The following is a 14345-nucleotide window of genomic DNA, read 5'->3' on the forward strand; positions in this document are numbered from 1 at the left end:
TCACTTCTAAAACTCACAAACTGTATTTTTCATCTTAAAGTAGAGGTTTAAGGTCGAGGCAGTCAGTTTTCACTGGTCTTTGAAGTTGGCCTTTCTCTTCTCCACAAATGCACTCATCCCTTCTTTTCTGTCATCCTGGTAGAAAAAGGGAGAAAAGCAGAGGTGGACATTCACGTTTCCCTGAGCCCAAAGGCTTGTCAATGCCGACCCGTGTCTCCAAGGTCTTCCCACTTTGGCTCTCGTCTCCCTTGCTCTCTGAGTCACAGGAGGGTCTAGGGGTGGGGGTGGGGAGATTCTGCAGCGAGAACACCTGCAGCCTGGGAATGACTGGATTCCTGGCAAATCAGGGCTGGGCCTCAGAATGGGGGTTTTTATATATCCTTTTCCTCCTGCATGACAGTCATTCAGGAACAACAATATCTGTATCATACTCTTATCTAAGAGAACCTCGGATGCACATACTTGCGTCATTCACCAAGTCATCACTTGGACTTAGTAGTGATTTTTTCAGGCACTATCCTCAGAGTGATAGAGCAGGACTCAGCTCTGTATCTACACCTCCTCCTCTGCTTGTGTGCACATAAGCAGATGTGTGCAAATACACGCACACATAGGCACCCACAGAACTTGGCTTCTTTAAAGGACAAAACTACCTTTAATATTCCTTTTATAAAATATCTTTCTGACAATAAAAAGATGAATTATTATAGAAATTAGAAGAAAAATTTAGTAGTGGTAGAAATTCTATAAAATAGCACTCCAATGTTATTCATATTTTAATATAATACATTTGAACCACATTCCAATAATTGGAATGAGCTAGGAAAAGCATGGGTGATGTAAATTGCATTCAAAATAAAGGTGCTGCTTTAAGGGTGCAGTTCACAGGACCTTCTGTGACAGGAGATGACCCTGCACAGTTTTCCACACTTTTGAGCTTCTACACACTGTTCTATATTGTTAAAATCAAGACCCACGGAGAGGACAAATCTGATCTAGTTGGATGGGAAGTTAACAGTTCTGACCAAGAATAAATGCTAAAATCTAAAAGAAATTCCCAGACACTTACACAACTGGAATATGCTTGATTTTCCCATTGAATTGTTACTTACAGTGGCAAAGGTTGAATAAAAGAGTTTTTTCTCCAACTTATTTCCTTCTGTTAACGTCATTTCAAAAGCTGAAAAAGAAACCCCTAAAGTTATTACCTGAGATGCTAAATGTGAGAATGCAAAACTTTCCTTGTGCAGTGACAGTAACATTCCTCACTGACCCACACAGGCACGACTGAAACGAAGCCTGGGAATCCTAGCCCTGTACACGCTTCCCTGTCTGACTTAGTCGGCCTTCCCTCTCAAATGCTCCACTAAGTGAATAAGCTGTGACAACTGAGTGAACAAACAGCTCCCTCAGGGCCTCCCAAATGTCATGTGATGGTGGCTCAGGGCGCCCAAGGGAGAAGCATGAGGAACTGGAGGAAAGGCAAAACAGCCAACTGTGCAATTATAAGATCGAAAGTAGTCAGTGAAACTGGAAGTATAGAAAAATAATTAAGGATGGGGACCAGCAGTTGCCATAATGGCTATGTTTTTGGACTCCAATGTAGTCAACTGCGGTTTAAGTCCTGAACCTGGTGGCTTACATGCCTGCTGGGCACATGTATGCGCTTATGTGCCCAAGATCCTGAGAGGAGAATGGAGGAGAAAGGATTGTGACATGGCCATCCCCCCCGGGGGGTGATTTTTTGCTTTCTGTCTCTCTGACTCTCTCTGTCTTTCTGGCGAGTGCATAAGAGAAAAATAATTAAGGATGAAAACCAGGAAAGAGAACATGGAAGCCAGAACAGAGAATTTCCCAGCACACCGTTAGCTCTGGGCCCCATTCTGGGCCCTTTCTTTTCACTGAAAGCAAAGCAGGGCCAAGTTGAGTTTGTAGATAAAAGTAGATGCACTGCTGTTCAAACACGGAGGGTGAGGTGTCCTCTCAGTGTGGAATTGAGCAATAGCAGGTACTTTCAACTATGACCTTGTCAAAACACTTCAGGGAACTGCAGCTTTTGTTTCTGCAATGAGAGTTATATGTTTGTCACTATTATAAATGACTGGTTTCACAAAATGCTTGGCCAACTAAGGCCAAAAGTAAATCTTGAGGGATGGCCTTCCTCTCTTGAGATAAACAAACAGACTCAGGTTGAGTAACTTGCCTGCAGTTACACACCTCTCTCCAGGGTTCAGTCTGTGTAACAGGCAACACTGCACAAATAGTCTTATTCCAAATGCTGAGAATAAATTGGTACATTCAAATGCAAGCAGTTCTGAGAGGTGGAAAGATCAGATCTGCTTCACCAAGAGAGAGAACAAAGAATTCAGATCAAGGGACCAGCAGGTGGTATGGTTAAGGCTTTAGGGAACCTGGGGTCAACCATGGTTCGAGTGCTGGACCCTGCAGCTTGAATATCATGCCAGGTATGTGAGTATGCCTGCTCAAAATCTCAAGAGAATGGAGATGGGACTGTGCTATGGCCATCCTCCCTTGGGGGATGATTTCTCACTTACACCCTATGACTAAACAAACAAAAAACAAAAATGAAAAAAACCTTTAAAAAATCTAGATCAATAACAAATCCCAGTAGTCTTCACCATTAGGCTGATACTGATGACTGCACTGAACTTGTGCCCCTCAAACGTAGGCTGAAGGCTATTTGCAATAACCACCTGGGGTGAAGACACAGGTGTGGGCTGAGACGTGGAATGCCCCAGGACTTGGGAAGGAAACTGAGTTTTCCCATGAGCAAGAGACCTCAGTTTTACTCTAGGGACCAACACTCTCTTCTTCGCCTCTTCCCTCCATGCCCGCTGCTCTGAGGCTGTTCTCTGCTAGAGCCAGATGAGTTCTCCTGACATGGTAGAACGGAAGCTTAGACTATCAACAGAATCTGTTGAGTCACTGACTAGAAAGTTGAGTTCTACAAATAGGCAAAATCAAAATAATGAGGATCTTTTTTTTTTTTAAGAGGTTTTTGCCAAAGGGCATGTGTGCTTATTGGAGGGGGGGGGGAGGGAGAGGAAGAGAGAGAGAGAGAGAAAGAGAGAGACAGACAGACAGACAGATATAGTGAGAGGGAAAGTGAGAAATCACCCTCCAGGGGGGATGACCACACTGCAATCCCTTCTCCTCCATTTTCCTCCTGGATCCTGGGCATGCACACATATGCACCTGGTGTGATTTTCTTTTCTTTTCTTTTTAAGAATTATTTTACTTGGGACCAGCAGGTGGCGTGGTGGTTAAGGGGCTGGACACTCCCACATGACCGACGGCAGTTCGAGTACCGGACCTGGTGGCTTGCTTTATCACTTTCCCTCCCTCTCTCTCTCTCTCTCTCTCTCTCTCTGATCAAATTAAAATAAGTGAATGAATAAATAAAATTAAATAAATAATTTAAAAAAGAATTATTTTACTTATCTATCTATCTATCTATTTTGACCAGAGAGGGAAGAGTGAGAGAGAGGCAAAATGGGAAAGCAAGCTGGGACTCAAACTGTGGTCAGCTATGTGGGAGTCCAGCAAACCTCAACCACCATGCCATCTGTTGGCTCCACATTCAGTGTGATTTTCAAGCTACTGGGTCTGGGACCTGAACTGCAGTTGACCATGTGGGAGTCTAGCAACATAACCACATATGCCATCTGGCGACTTCAATAATGAGAATCTTCTGCTTTCTCCTCAGGATGGGTTAAGGTATAGTCACACACTCAGAGCCACAAAACTTAGATTCTCACAAAAATACTTCCATGCAATGCTGAAGACCTTCTCCACCTGCCCTGCCCAGCAGAATCTCTACCTGCATTCACTGATTCTTTGGCCATCGCGACTATAATTTTGGAATTGCTGGCAATTTTTTCTGCACACTGGATGGCTTCTTCAACCAATGTCTCAACAGGAAAAATCTTGCTTACAAGACCTACCTCTCTCTCTCTCTCTCTCTCTCTCTGATCAAATTAAAATAAGTGAATGAATAAATAAAATTAAATAAATAATTTAAAAAAGAATTATTTTACTTATCTATCTATCTATCTATTTTGACCAGAGAGGGAAGAGTGAGAGAGAGGCAAAATGGGAAAGCAAGCTGGGACTCAAACTGTGGTCAGCTATGTGGGAGTCCAGCAAACCTCAACCACCATGCCATCTGTTGGCTCCACATTCAGTGTGATTTTCAAGCTACTGGGTCTGGGACCTGAACTGCAGTTGACCATGTGGGAGTCTAGCAACATAACCACATATGCCATCTGGCGACTTCAATAATGAGAATCTTCTGCTTTCTCCTCAGGATGGGTTAAGGTATAGTCACACACTCAGAGCCACAAAACTTAGATTCTCACAAAAATACTTCCATGCAATGCTGAAGACCTTCTCCACCTGCCCTGCCCAGCAGAATCTCTACCTGCATTCACTGATTCTTTGGCCATCGCGACTATAATTTTGGAATTGCTGGCAATTTTTTCTGCACACTGGATGGCTTCTTCAACCAATGTCTCAACAGGAAAAATCTTGCTTACAAGACCTACAACACAAAAAGGTGGTGAATAACATACAGAAACAATACTAGTTCCATTTCTTTGAGGCCTAGAGACTATTAGTGACAGTGTTCTAGAATGCCCAGGTTTCTCAGAACACTAAAGTGGGACAGCTTCCATGTGGGAAGGTAGTACACTCTTCTCTAAGGAGTGCTGAGTCCCCTTGGCAGTTGTGGCCACTACACTCTCAGACTCACAAGCCAGCCTGTCTGTAGCACTACACTGCAGACACAGCAGGACTGGGGACCGTGCTCACCAATGGGGAGGGAGAGGGCTCACCTGTGAGGGTCTGGGAGACCCTCCATTCTTATTCTGGGCTTTAGGAATGAGATGGTTGTTATTCTTTTTTTCTTTAACCTGTACATATGCTTAGTTATTATTTTGTGTTTATATTTCAACTATATAAACAAAAGGCATCTAACTCTTTTTGTGTGTGTGTTTTCAGAATCCAAACCTTCTATGCTGGTTACCCACAGGGACACCCAGATGCAGCCCTCCAGTCTCCACTCAGCTCCCATGGGCAGCCTGTCCAGTACCTGCTTGTTTGGCCTCCTGCGCTGAGATCCGGTCGCCAGTGAGGACCATTTCCATGGCCAGCGACTTTCCCACAGCACGAGTCAGTCTCTGGGTGCCTCCTGCACCTATAGAGGCAGAGAGGATGCTGGTCACAGCTGATTCTGTGGTGAGTGAAGTCAAGAAGATACCACAGACAGGCAAACCAACAAGTTCTAAGGGGGTGAAGATGAGGCCTGAAGACAAGAGGCCCAGAGGGGTAGGCAGGCAAAACAGGTAGACAGTAGAGGGCAAAGAGAAGAATGCAGAAATCTCAGGGGTGGCTCCCTTCTAAGAACAAGCCCCAAACCTGGCACTTTTTCCAATAACCAGATCTCGGGATTGGGCTACCTAGTGTCTATGGCTCCCTTTCCAAACTTTTTCATCAACATTCTAGAAGCTTCCAGGTATCTCTAACTCCATGTGCTGGGTTCCCTGAAGGAGCACAGCTCTGCCATAGGGTCACGCCCTAAACAGATGGCAAAAGTTTGAAGCTCAGAGCCTTAGCACCTGCCTGGTCATACTCAGTGGGTGTCTCCCAAGTGTGGCCTATTCCTCCTCAGGGTCTGGGCTTCCTCCGTTCTCAGCACTCTCCAAGTATCTGCCCTCTCCTACCAGATCTACCAGGCCTACCAGGCAGACACCTGAGTGGTAGGAGGTGCTGCTCTTTGTTCAATAGCTCAGCACCTTCCAAAGGTGGAGGGAATGCAGAGCTCATTGAGGCCATGTCATCTGCACTGGCAGCAAAATGGGAGTGGATGGGGCCTGAGTCATGTCGAAGAGAGCTCTCAGCAGCAGCCCAGAGTCACTGTGTTTTTCCCTCTAAATTTTTAACCTGCAATGGATACAGGTAATGAGGTAGAAAGACCCACTGTGGTCATAAACCAGCATTACTGGAGTGTGGACAACCTTCCCTAACAGTGCTGAACATAGGACCTTGCTACAATACGAGAACCAGACAGGGCTAAAAGGCCTTCAGGGCCACTGTCTCCTATAGCCTGCTCTGGTCTCCATGTGTTGGTTTGCATGAGGAGCACCAAAGAGATATTGGGCTATCCACTCAAGGCTCATACCACAGCCCCTGCCTCAGTCAGACACCTGAGCAGTGGGCCTAAGACATAGGCAGATTTTAAGGAATTACTTGGATAATTTATGCTAGAAATATCATCATCCTTTACCTGGAATAGTTCCCAGTAAGATTTCTGGCTGTCCAAACTGGGCTTTCTCCCCAGCATAAATGATGTCGCACATCATAGCAAGCTCACAGCCCCCACCAAGCTGCAAAACAACATCTGGCATCAGGATGATTGTTTTACCAGGGAAATTCAGGTAGGAAATCATCTTAGTTATTTAAATTTTCTATTAAAATGAAACAAGAGTCCCAAGTTTTTGCAAACTTAGCACAAAGGTAAATGTTACAATAAATTATCTGGAAATAGTTGATGCTATTAACCAGGGGCTAGCAAACTTATTCCATAAAGGGCCAGAGGGAGGACCAGCAGATTGTGTTATGGTTACATTGCTGGACTCCCATGTAGTCTACCACAGTTGGAGCTTTGGACGCGGTGGCTTAAACTTACATTGGGTGCGTGTGTGTGCACGCTCATGATCCCAAAAGGAGAAGAAGGTATTGCAGCGTGGCCATCCCCCCAGGAGGGTAGTTTCTCACTTTCTGTCTGTCTTTCTGGCAAGCACATGTACCCTATAGCAAAAACCTCTCTTAAAAATAAATTAATAAGGGGGAAACAGCAGTTAGTGTAATAGCTATGTCGCTGGATTCCCACGTAGTTGACCGCGATTCGCGTCCAGGACCCGGTGGCTTAGTACTCACGCCGGGCACGTGTGCATATGTGCCCAAGATTCCGAGAGGAGAATGGAGGAGAAGGGATTGCGGTATGGCCATCCGCCCCCCCCCGGGGGGGTGATTTCTCGCTTTCTGTCTCTATGTCTCTCTCTGTCTGTCTGGCGAGTCCACGCGCCCTATAGTGAAAACTTCTCAAAATAAATAAATAAATAAATAAGGGACGAGCAGTTACCGTAATGGCTGTGTCACTGGACACCTATGTAGTCGACCGTGGTTGGAGCCCTGGGCACATGTGTGTGCGTGCCCAAGATCCTGAGAGGAGAATGGAGAAGGGATTGTGGTGTGGTCATCTCCTTGGGGGGGGGGGGGTGTTTTCTCGCTTTCTGTCTCTCTGTCTCTCTCTGTCTTTCTGGTGAGCACACGCGCCCTATAGTGAAAACCTCTCCAAAAAAAGAAAAAAATAATAAAATAAATAAGTTACTAAAATAAAATAAAGGGCCAGAGAGTAAACGCTTTTGGGTGTGAGGGTCCTATGGTTTCTGTTATGACTACTCAGCTCTGTTACTGTGGCTTAAAAGCAGCCACAGAGAATCCATACACAAATGGTGTGGCTTCCATAAAACTTATTCACTGACCACTGGCTTTCACAGGAGGGAGCTTCGTAAATAAACAACTTGTGAAATGATCCCATTACTTTGCTATAGGCTAAGACTAGTTCCAGCCAGCACTTCTGACTTACCCACATGACTCCAGAGATCCTGATAAATGAGACACAAAGCTTTTTTTTTCTCTTTTTCAAGTTTGCTATAGAGTGTTTGTGTTCACCAGAGAGAGAGGGAGAGAGAGAGGGGGAGAGAGTGAGACAGAGAATGTGAGAAAGCACCCCTCTGGGGGAATGACCATGCAACAATCCCTTCTTCATCTTTCTTGGGATTTTGGTATGCGCACACACGTATCCATGGTATTTTTCAAGTTGCTGGGTTCAGGACTTGAACCATGCTGTCAGCCATGTGATCCAGCCACCTTAATCACCACACCACCTGGCTAGTGTAAGACACAGAGTTTTCAATGGTAGCTACAGAAGCTGGTTTATGGGTGTGGGGCAGGTCAAAATGGCATTAAAATGATACAGAAAAGCCAAAGCCAACACCTATGTCCTTAACCTAGATGGAAGAGAAGCTGGCTGGGGAGAAGCCAGCAAGTGAACAATCACAAGGGAAAAAGAAAAGCAGATGTCGAAATATTTCTTTTCTTTACAATTCCCGACTCTTTGGCATCATTTGGGAGGAAAGGAACCTGGTGGCCTGGGAGCTATGCTTAAGGCCTTTTCAGAATAAAAGTCTCCATGATACCTCACACATACGAGGACAGTTCTTTCCACTATTCTGGGAGAAGATTCCTGCCACTGACACTCACAGCATAACCATTGACAGCAGCTATGACTGGCTTCTGGAAGCGGGAGAGCTGGTCCCAGTGGCTCAAGAACTTGCCAGAGTAACAATCTTGGAACGTCTGGTTCTGCATTTCCTTGATATCAGCCCCAGCTAGAAGAAACGGCAATGAGGTTTCATTTACCAGTCTTGTATTCCCTAAATCAACAAGAGCTATCAAGTGTAACATAAGCAGGGACTGGGGTTTGTGAGGAACAGCTGATGCAGAGCCTAGCAATGTTGGGACAATGGGTGGGCAAGGAAATTCATTGTGATATGCTTTTTGACAGGGGTAACTTAGAAGGGCCAAACAACAGGTAACAGATGCAAAGTGAACTCAAGAGGAAGGTAGGCTTATTCATTAGGCACTTAGGTCCTCAACACACACAAAAACTGATTATTAAGGACCTAGATCATTTTAAATAAGCTTATTTCACTGGTGGAACAAGAAAGAATGTTAAGCATACAGAGAGTAACTCATCTCACAAGTTCCCATGTGCATTTTCATTGCCCATTTAAGTAAATTCCTATGTGTACACCATCAGAGGTGTAAGTTGCTTTTTCTGTCTTGGTGTATCCCTCAATGCCACATGCTATAGGTGTCGTCTCTCCCACACCTGCCCAGATACAGAGGTACTGGGTTATCTGTCACCACTGCTGTCTACACGTACCTGCAAATGCCTTATCCCCACCAGTGAGGACAACGGCTCCCACAGCTGGGTCCTTCTCGAAGGTCTCCAGTACCTGGTTGAGCTCCTCTATCAGGCCACTGCAAAGTGCATTAAGTGCTTTGGGGCGATTCAGTTGGATCAAGCCCACATTGTTATTTTTCCCTCTTTTTTCTGCGATGATGTATTGAAAGTTAGCACCTACAGCAAGAAGGTAAAAAGGGATCTCCATTCACATAGGTATCAAACTAGGGAGCAGGAGAAGGGACGTGCCCTTGTCAGCAGACATGGAGTGACCGGAGAGGTCCTCTGAGGGATCCTTCCTCTAGTCCTCAGTGCCTTCAGCATGTAGCCACATGGGTATATGGTAGCCTTGGTACCCCTCTCTGTTTCCATACTGGTTTGAACATGTCCTTAAATTAAAGAAAATCTTAGCACAGATCACAGCCCACAGGTGCTTCTCTTTAAATGCCCTGGTTTGCTCCTCCCAGAACACAGCACTAGAGATAGACCAAGATTCTGCAGAAACAAGGGACAGGAACATTTGTTCTTTCAATGCATGCCACTCATGTAAGGGGCATTCGTCACAAACAGAACAAAGCTCTGAACTTGTGGTGGACAACCTGGTGGGAGGTAGGAAGAATCAAAAAACAGCTATCTTGGAGGGTTTGTGCTACGATCTGGAACAGCAGCCAGATCAGCTGAAGATTAGGAATGTTATCAGTAGACTTGGAGAGGAATAAGATGAACTTGAAAAGACAAAGGTGAGTATGTGTTGAGTGGCTGATTTCTTTTTTTAAAAGAGAATTATTTAATTTAATTTTATTAATTGTAATTACTTTTATTTTATTTTATTTTATTTTGAAGTTGACCAGAGAGAGAGACAGAGAGAAGGAAAGCGAGAAAGCAAGCTGCCAGGTCCAGGACTCAAACCATGGTCAGCCATGTGGGAATCCAGCTACCTTAACCACCATGTCACCTGCTGGCCCCAAGTGGCTGATTTCTTTAGCAGTAAAACAGGGATTCTAGTGCCTATCCTGTGGTTTACTGTGGAGTAATTAAAATATCACAAGGGGGGCCAGTAGTTGGCATGTTGGTTAAGGGTACTAGATTCCGCTTAAAACTCACGCTGGGCGCATGTGTGTGCATGCCCAAGATCCCGAGAGGAGAATGGAGAAGAAGGGATTGTGGCGTGACCATCCCCCCTGAGGCGTGATTTCTCGCTTTCTGTCTCTATGTCTCTGTCTGTCTGGCGAGTCCACGCGCCCTATAGTGAAAACTTCTCAAAATAAATAAATAAATAAATAAGGGACGAGCAGTTACCGTAATGGCTGTGTCACTGGACACCTATGTAGTCGACCGTGGTTGGAGCCCTGGGCACATGTGTGTGCGTGCCCAAGATCCTGAGAGGAGAATGGAGAAGGGATTGTGGTGTGGTCATCTCCTTGGGGTGGGGGGGGTGATTTCTCGCTTTCTGTCTCTCTGTCTCTCTCTGTCTTTCTGGTGAGCACACGCGCCCTATAGTGAAAACCTCTCCAAAAAAAGAAAAAAATAATAAAATAAATAAGTTACTAAAATAAAATAAAGGGCCAGAGAGTAAACGCTTTTGGGTGTGAGGGTCCTATGGTTTCTGTTATGACTACTCAGCTCTGTTACTGTGGCTTAAAAGCAGCCACAGAGAATCCATACACAAATGGTGTGGCTTCCATAAAACTTATTCACTGACCACTGGCTTTCACAGGAGGGAGCTTCGTAAATAAACAACTTGTGAAATGATCCCATTACTTTGCTATAGGCTAAGACTAGTTCCAGCCAGCACTTCTGACTTACCCACATGACTCCAGAGATCCTGATAAATGAGACACAAAGCTTTTTTTTTCTCTTTTTCAAGTTTGCTATAGAGTGTTTGTGTTCACCAGAGAGAGAGGGAGAGAGAGAGGGGGAGAGAGTGAGACAGAGAATGTGAGAAAGCACCCCTCTGGGGGAATGACCATGCAACAATCCCTTCTTCATCTTTCTTGGGATTTTGGTATGCGCACACACGTATCCATGGTATTTTTCAAGTTGCTGGGTTCAGGACTTGAACCATGCTGTCAGCCATGTGATCCAGCCACCTTAATCACCACACCACCTGGCTAGTGTAAGACACAGAGTTTTCAATGGTAGCTACAGAAGCTGGTTTATGGGTGTGGGGCAGGTCAAAATGGCATTAAAATGATACAGAAAAGCCAAAGCCAACACCTATGTCCTTAACCTAGATGGAAGAGAAGCTGGCTGGGGAGAAGCCAGCAAGTGAACAATCACAAGGGAAAAAGAAAAGCAGATGTCGAAATATTTCTTTTCTTTACAATTCCCGACTCTTTGGCATCATTTGGGAGGAAAGGAACCTGGTGGCCTGGGAGCTATGCTTAAGGCCTTTTCAGAATAAAAGTCTCCATGATACCTCACACATACGAGGACAGTTCTTTCCACTATTCTGGGAGAAGATTCCTGCCACTGACACTCACAGCATAACCATTGACAGCAGCTATGACTGGCTTCTGGAAGCGGGAGAGCTGGTCCCAGTGGCTCAAGAACTTGCCAGAGTAACAATCTTGGAACGTCTGGTTCTGCATTTCCTTGATATCAGCCCCAGCTAGAAGAAACGGCAATGAGGTTTCATTTACCAGTCTTGTATTCCCTAAATCAACAAGAGCTATCAAGTGTAACATAAGCAGGGACTGGGGTTTGTGAGGAACAGCTGATGCAGAGCCTAGCAATGTTGGGACAATGGGTGGGCAAGGAAATTCATTGTGATATGCTTTTTGACAGGGGTAACTTAGAAGGGCCAAACAACAGGTAACAGATGCAAAGTGAACTCAAGAGGAAGGTAGGCTTATTCATTAGGCACTTAGGTCCTCAACACACACAAAAACTGATTATTAAGGACCTAGATCATTTTAAATAAGCTTATTTCACTGGTGGAACAAGAAAGAATGTTAAGCATACAGAGAGTAACTCATCTCACAAGTTCCCATGTGCATTTTCATTGCCCATTTAAGTAAATTCCTATGTGTACACCATCAGAGGTGTAAGTTGCTTTTTCTGTCTTGGTGTATCCCTCAATGCCACATGCTATAGGTGTCGTCTCTCCCACACCTGCCCAGATACAGAGGTACTGGGTTATCTGTCACCACTGCTGTCTACACGTACCTGCAAATGCCTTATCCCCACCAGTGAGGACAACGGCTCCCACAGCTGGGTCCTTCTCGAAGGTCTCCAGTACCTGGTTGAGCTCCTCTATCAGGCCACTGCAAAGTGCATTAAGTGCTTTGGGGCGATTCAGTTGGATCAAGCCCACATTGTTATTTTTCCCTCTTTTTTCTGCGATGATGTATTGAAAGTTAGCACCTACAGCAAGAAGGTAAAAAGGGATCTCCATTCACATAGGTATCAAACTAGGGAGCAGGAGAAGGGACGTGCCCTTGTCAGCAGACATGGAGTGACCGGAGAGGTCCTCTGAGGGATCCTTCCTCTAGTCCTCAGTGCCTTCAGCATGTAGCCACATGGGTATATGGTAGCCTTGGTACCCCTCTCTGTTTCCATACTGGTTTGAACATGTCCTTAAATTAAAGAAAATCTTAGCACAGATCACAGCCCACAGGTGCTTCTCTTTAAATGCCCTGGTTTGCTCCTCCCAGAACACAGCACTAGAGATAGACCAAGATTCTGCAGAAACAAGGGACAGGAACATTTGTTCTTTCAATGCATGCCACTCATGTAAGGGGCATTCGTCACAAACAGAACAAAGCTCTGAACTTGTGGTGGACAACCTGGTGGGAGGTAGGAAGAATCAAAAAACAGCTATCTTGGAGGGTTTGTGCTACGATCTGGAACAGCAGCCAGATCAGCTGAAGATTAGGAATGTTATCAGTAGACTTGGAGAGGAATAAGATGAACTTGAAAAGACAAAGGTGAGTATGTGTTGAGTGGCTGATTTCTTTTTTTAAAAGAGAATTATTTAATTTAATTTTATTAATTGTAATTACTTTTATTTTATTTTATTTTATTTTGAAGTTGACCAGAGAGAGAGACAGAGAGAAGGAAAGCGAGAAAGCAAGCTGCCAGGTCCAGGACTCAAACCATGGTCAGCCATGTGGGAATCCAGCTACCTTAACCACCATGTCACCTGCTGGCCCCAAGTGGCTGATTTCTTTAGCAGTAAAACAGGGATTCTAGTGCCTATCCTGTGGTTTACTGTGGAGTAATTAAAATATCACAAGGGGGGCCAGTAGTTGGCATGTTGGTTAAGGGTACTAGATTCCCACATGGCCAGCCGCAGTTCTAGGGCTGGATCTAGCAGCTTGCTTTCTCTCTCTCTCTGTTCCTCTCTGGTCAAAATAAGAGGAAGGAAGGAAGAAAGGAAAGAAAGGTAAATAAAATAATTCTTAAAAAACCCAACCATATGGAAACTATTTAGCAGCAAGATACCTGCTCATTACAGTTAGGTGCAGAAGTGGACGGTTAAGGAGAACTTGGTGAACCGACAGGACTGTAGTTAATCGGATATACAGGGTGGGTGGGTCAAGGAGGAGGATGGAGCATGACCAAGAACTTCACAAGATACTGGAGTGGGAGATAGCTGCAGGTGAGCCAGAAAGAGGATCCCCGGGCTGGCTGCGGGAGGAAGACAAACGCGTGCCCCGACGTTTCTGGTCTGAAGGTCAGAGTCAGGGAGAAGCAGTGGGCATGGGGGGTCTGGACAAAGGGCACCGCAGGACGAAATTTCCATTCCCGGGCTGTCTTGCTCTACAGGAACTGCACCTCCTCTTAGAGCCATGCAAACACACGTGGAATTTCACAACCAAGCACCAAGCGCCAAGCTGCCCCACATCCCGGCACTCGGTCCAGGTTACCCGATTTGAGTAGTGGACAGCGACTTCGTGCCCTCCAGACACACTTCAGCGAGTTCCGATAGGGCCTCTTGCAGGGGCCGGGGTCAGGTTAAAAAAAAGGGGTTCCTGACCCCCGCTCGGCCAGCCAGCCCTCAGCCCCGCACTCACCCGAGGCGAAGGAACGCAGGGCGTAGCAGCGGGCCGCGGGGCGCAGCTGTATGCGGAGTAAAGGCAGCAAGGCGCGTAGGGCTGCCATGGCGCTCTCCCGACGACTTGCCCCGCCCCGCGGAGCTGCCCCCGTGCAGCGCCAATCAGCGCCTGCCCCGCCCACAGGCCGCCATCGCGAGACTAGGCAAGCTGGCATGGTCCGCGCTGGGCAGACGCCCAGGTGGGGCCGGGGGGAATACTGGGGCGGGGCAGAGGCAGAGGGGGGCTGGGCACCG

At 45.9% G+C, this 14345-nt stretch overlaps 1 protein-coding gene across 2 annotated transcripts; it reads right to left on the reverse strand.

Moving 5' to 3' along the window:
• On the reverse strand, window positions 1-14204 carry ECHS1 (enoyl-CoA hydratase, short chain 1). 2 transcript variants are annotated; one of them, XM_006146954.3, is made up of 8 exons: window positions 14071-14204; window positions 12221-12418; window positions 11536-11663; window positions 6305-6404; window positions 5111-5215; window positions 4442-4561; window positions 1113-1180; window positions 1-135 (listed from the first exon to the last, which is right to left on the reverse strand). In XM_006146954.3, the coding sequence occupies exons 1-8, from the start codon at window positions 14156-14158 to the stop codon at window positions 70-72; spliced, it is 873 nt and encodes a 290-aa protein (XP_006147016.1). In that variant the 5' UTR covers window positions 14159-14204; the 3' UTR covers window positions 1-69. The 2 variants fall into 2 exon arrangements, with proteins under 2 accessions (XP_006147016.1, XP_014442737.1); XM_014587251.1 differs by lacking the exons at window positions 11536-11663; window positions 12221-12418; window positions 14071-14204 and adding exons at window positions 8347-8474; window positions 9032-9275.
• Between the last annotated feature and the right edge of the window lie 141 nt (window positions 14205-14345).

Source organism: Tupaia chinensis, unplaced genomic scaffold (assembly GCF_000334495.1).
Source record: "Tupaia chinensis unplaced genomic scaffold, TupChi_1.0 Scaffold000197_1, whole genome shotgun sequence".
Classification (NCBI taxonomy): Eukaryota; Metazoa; Chordata; class Mammalia; order Scandentia; family Tupaiidae; genus Tupaia; species Tupaia belangeri.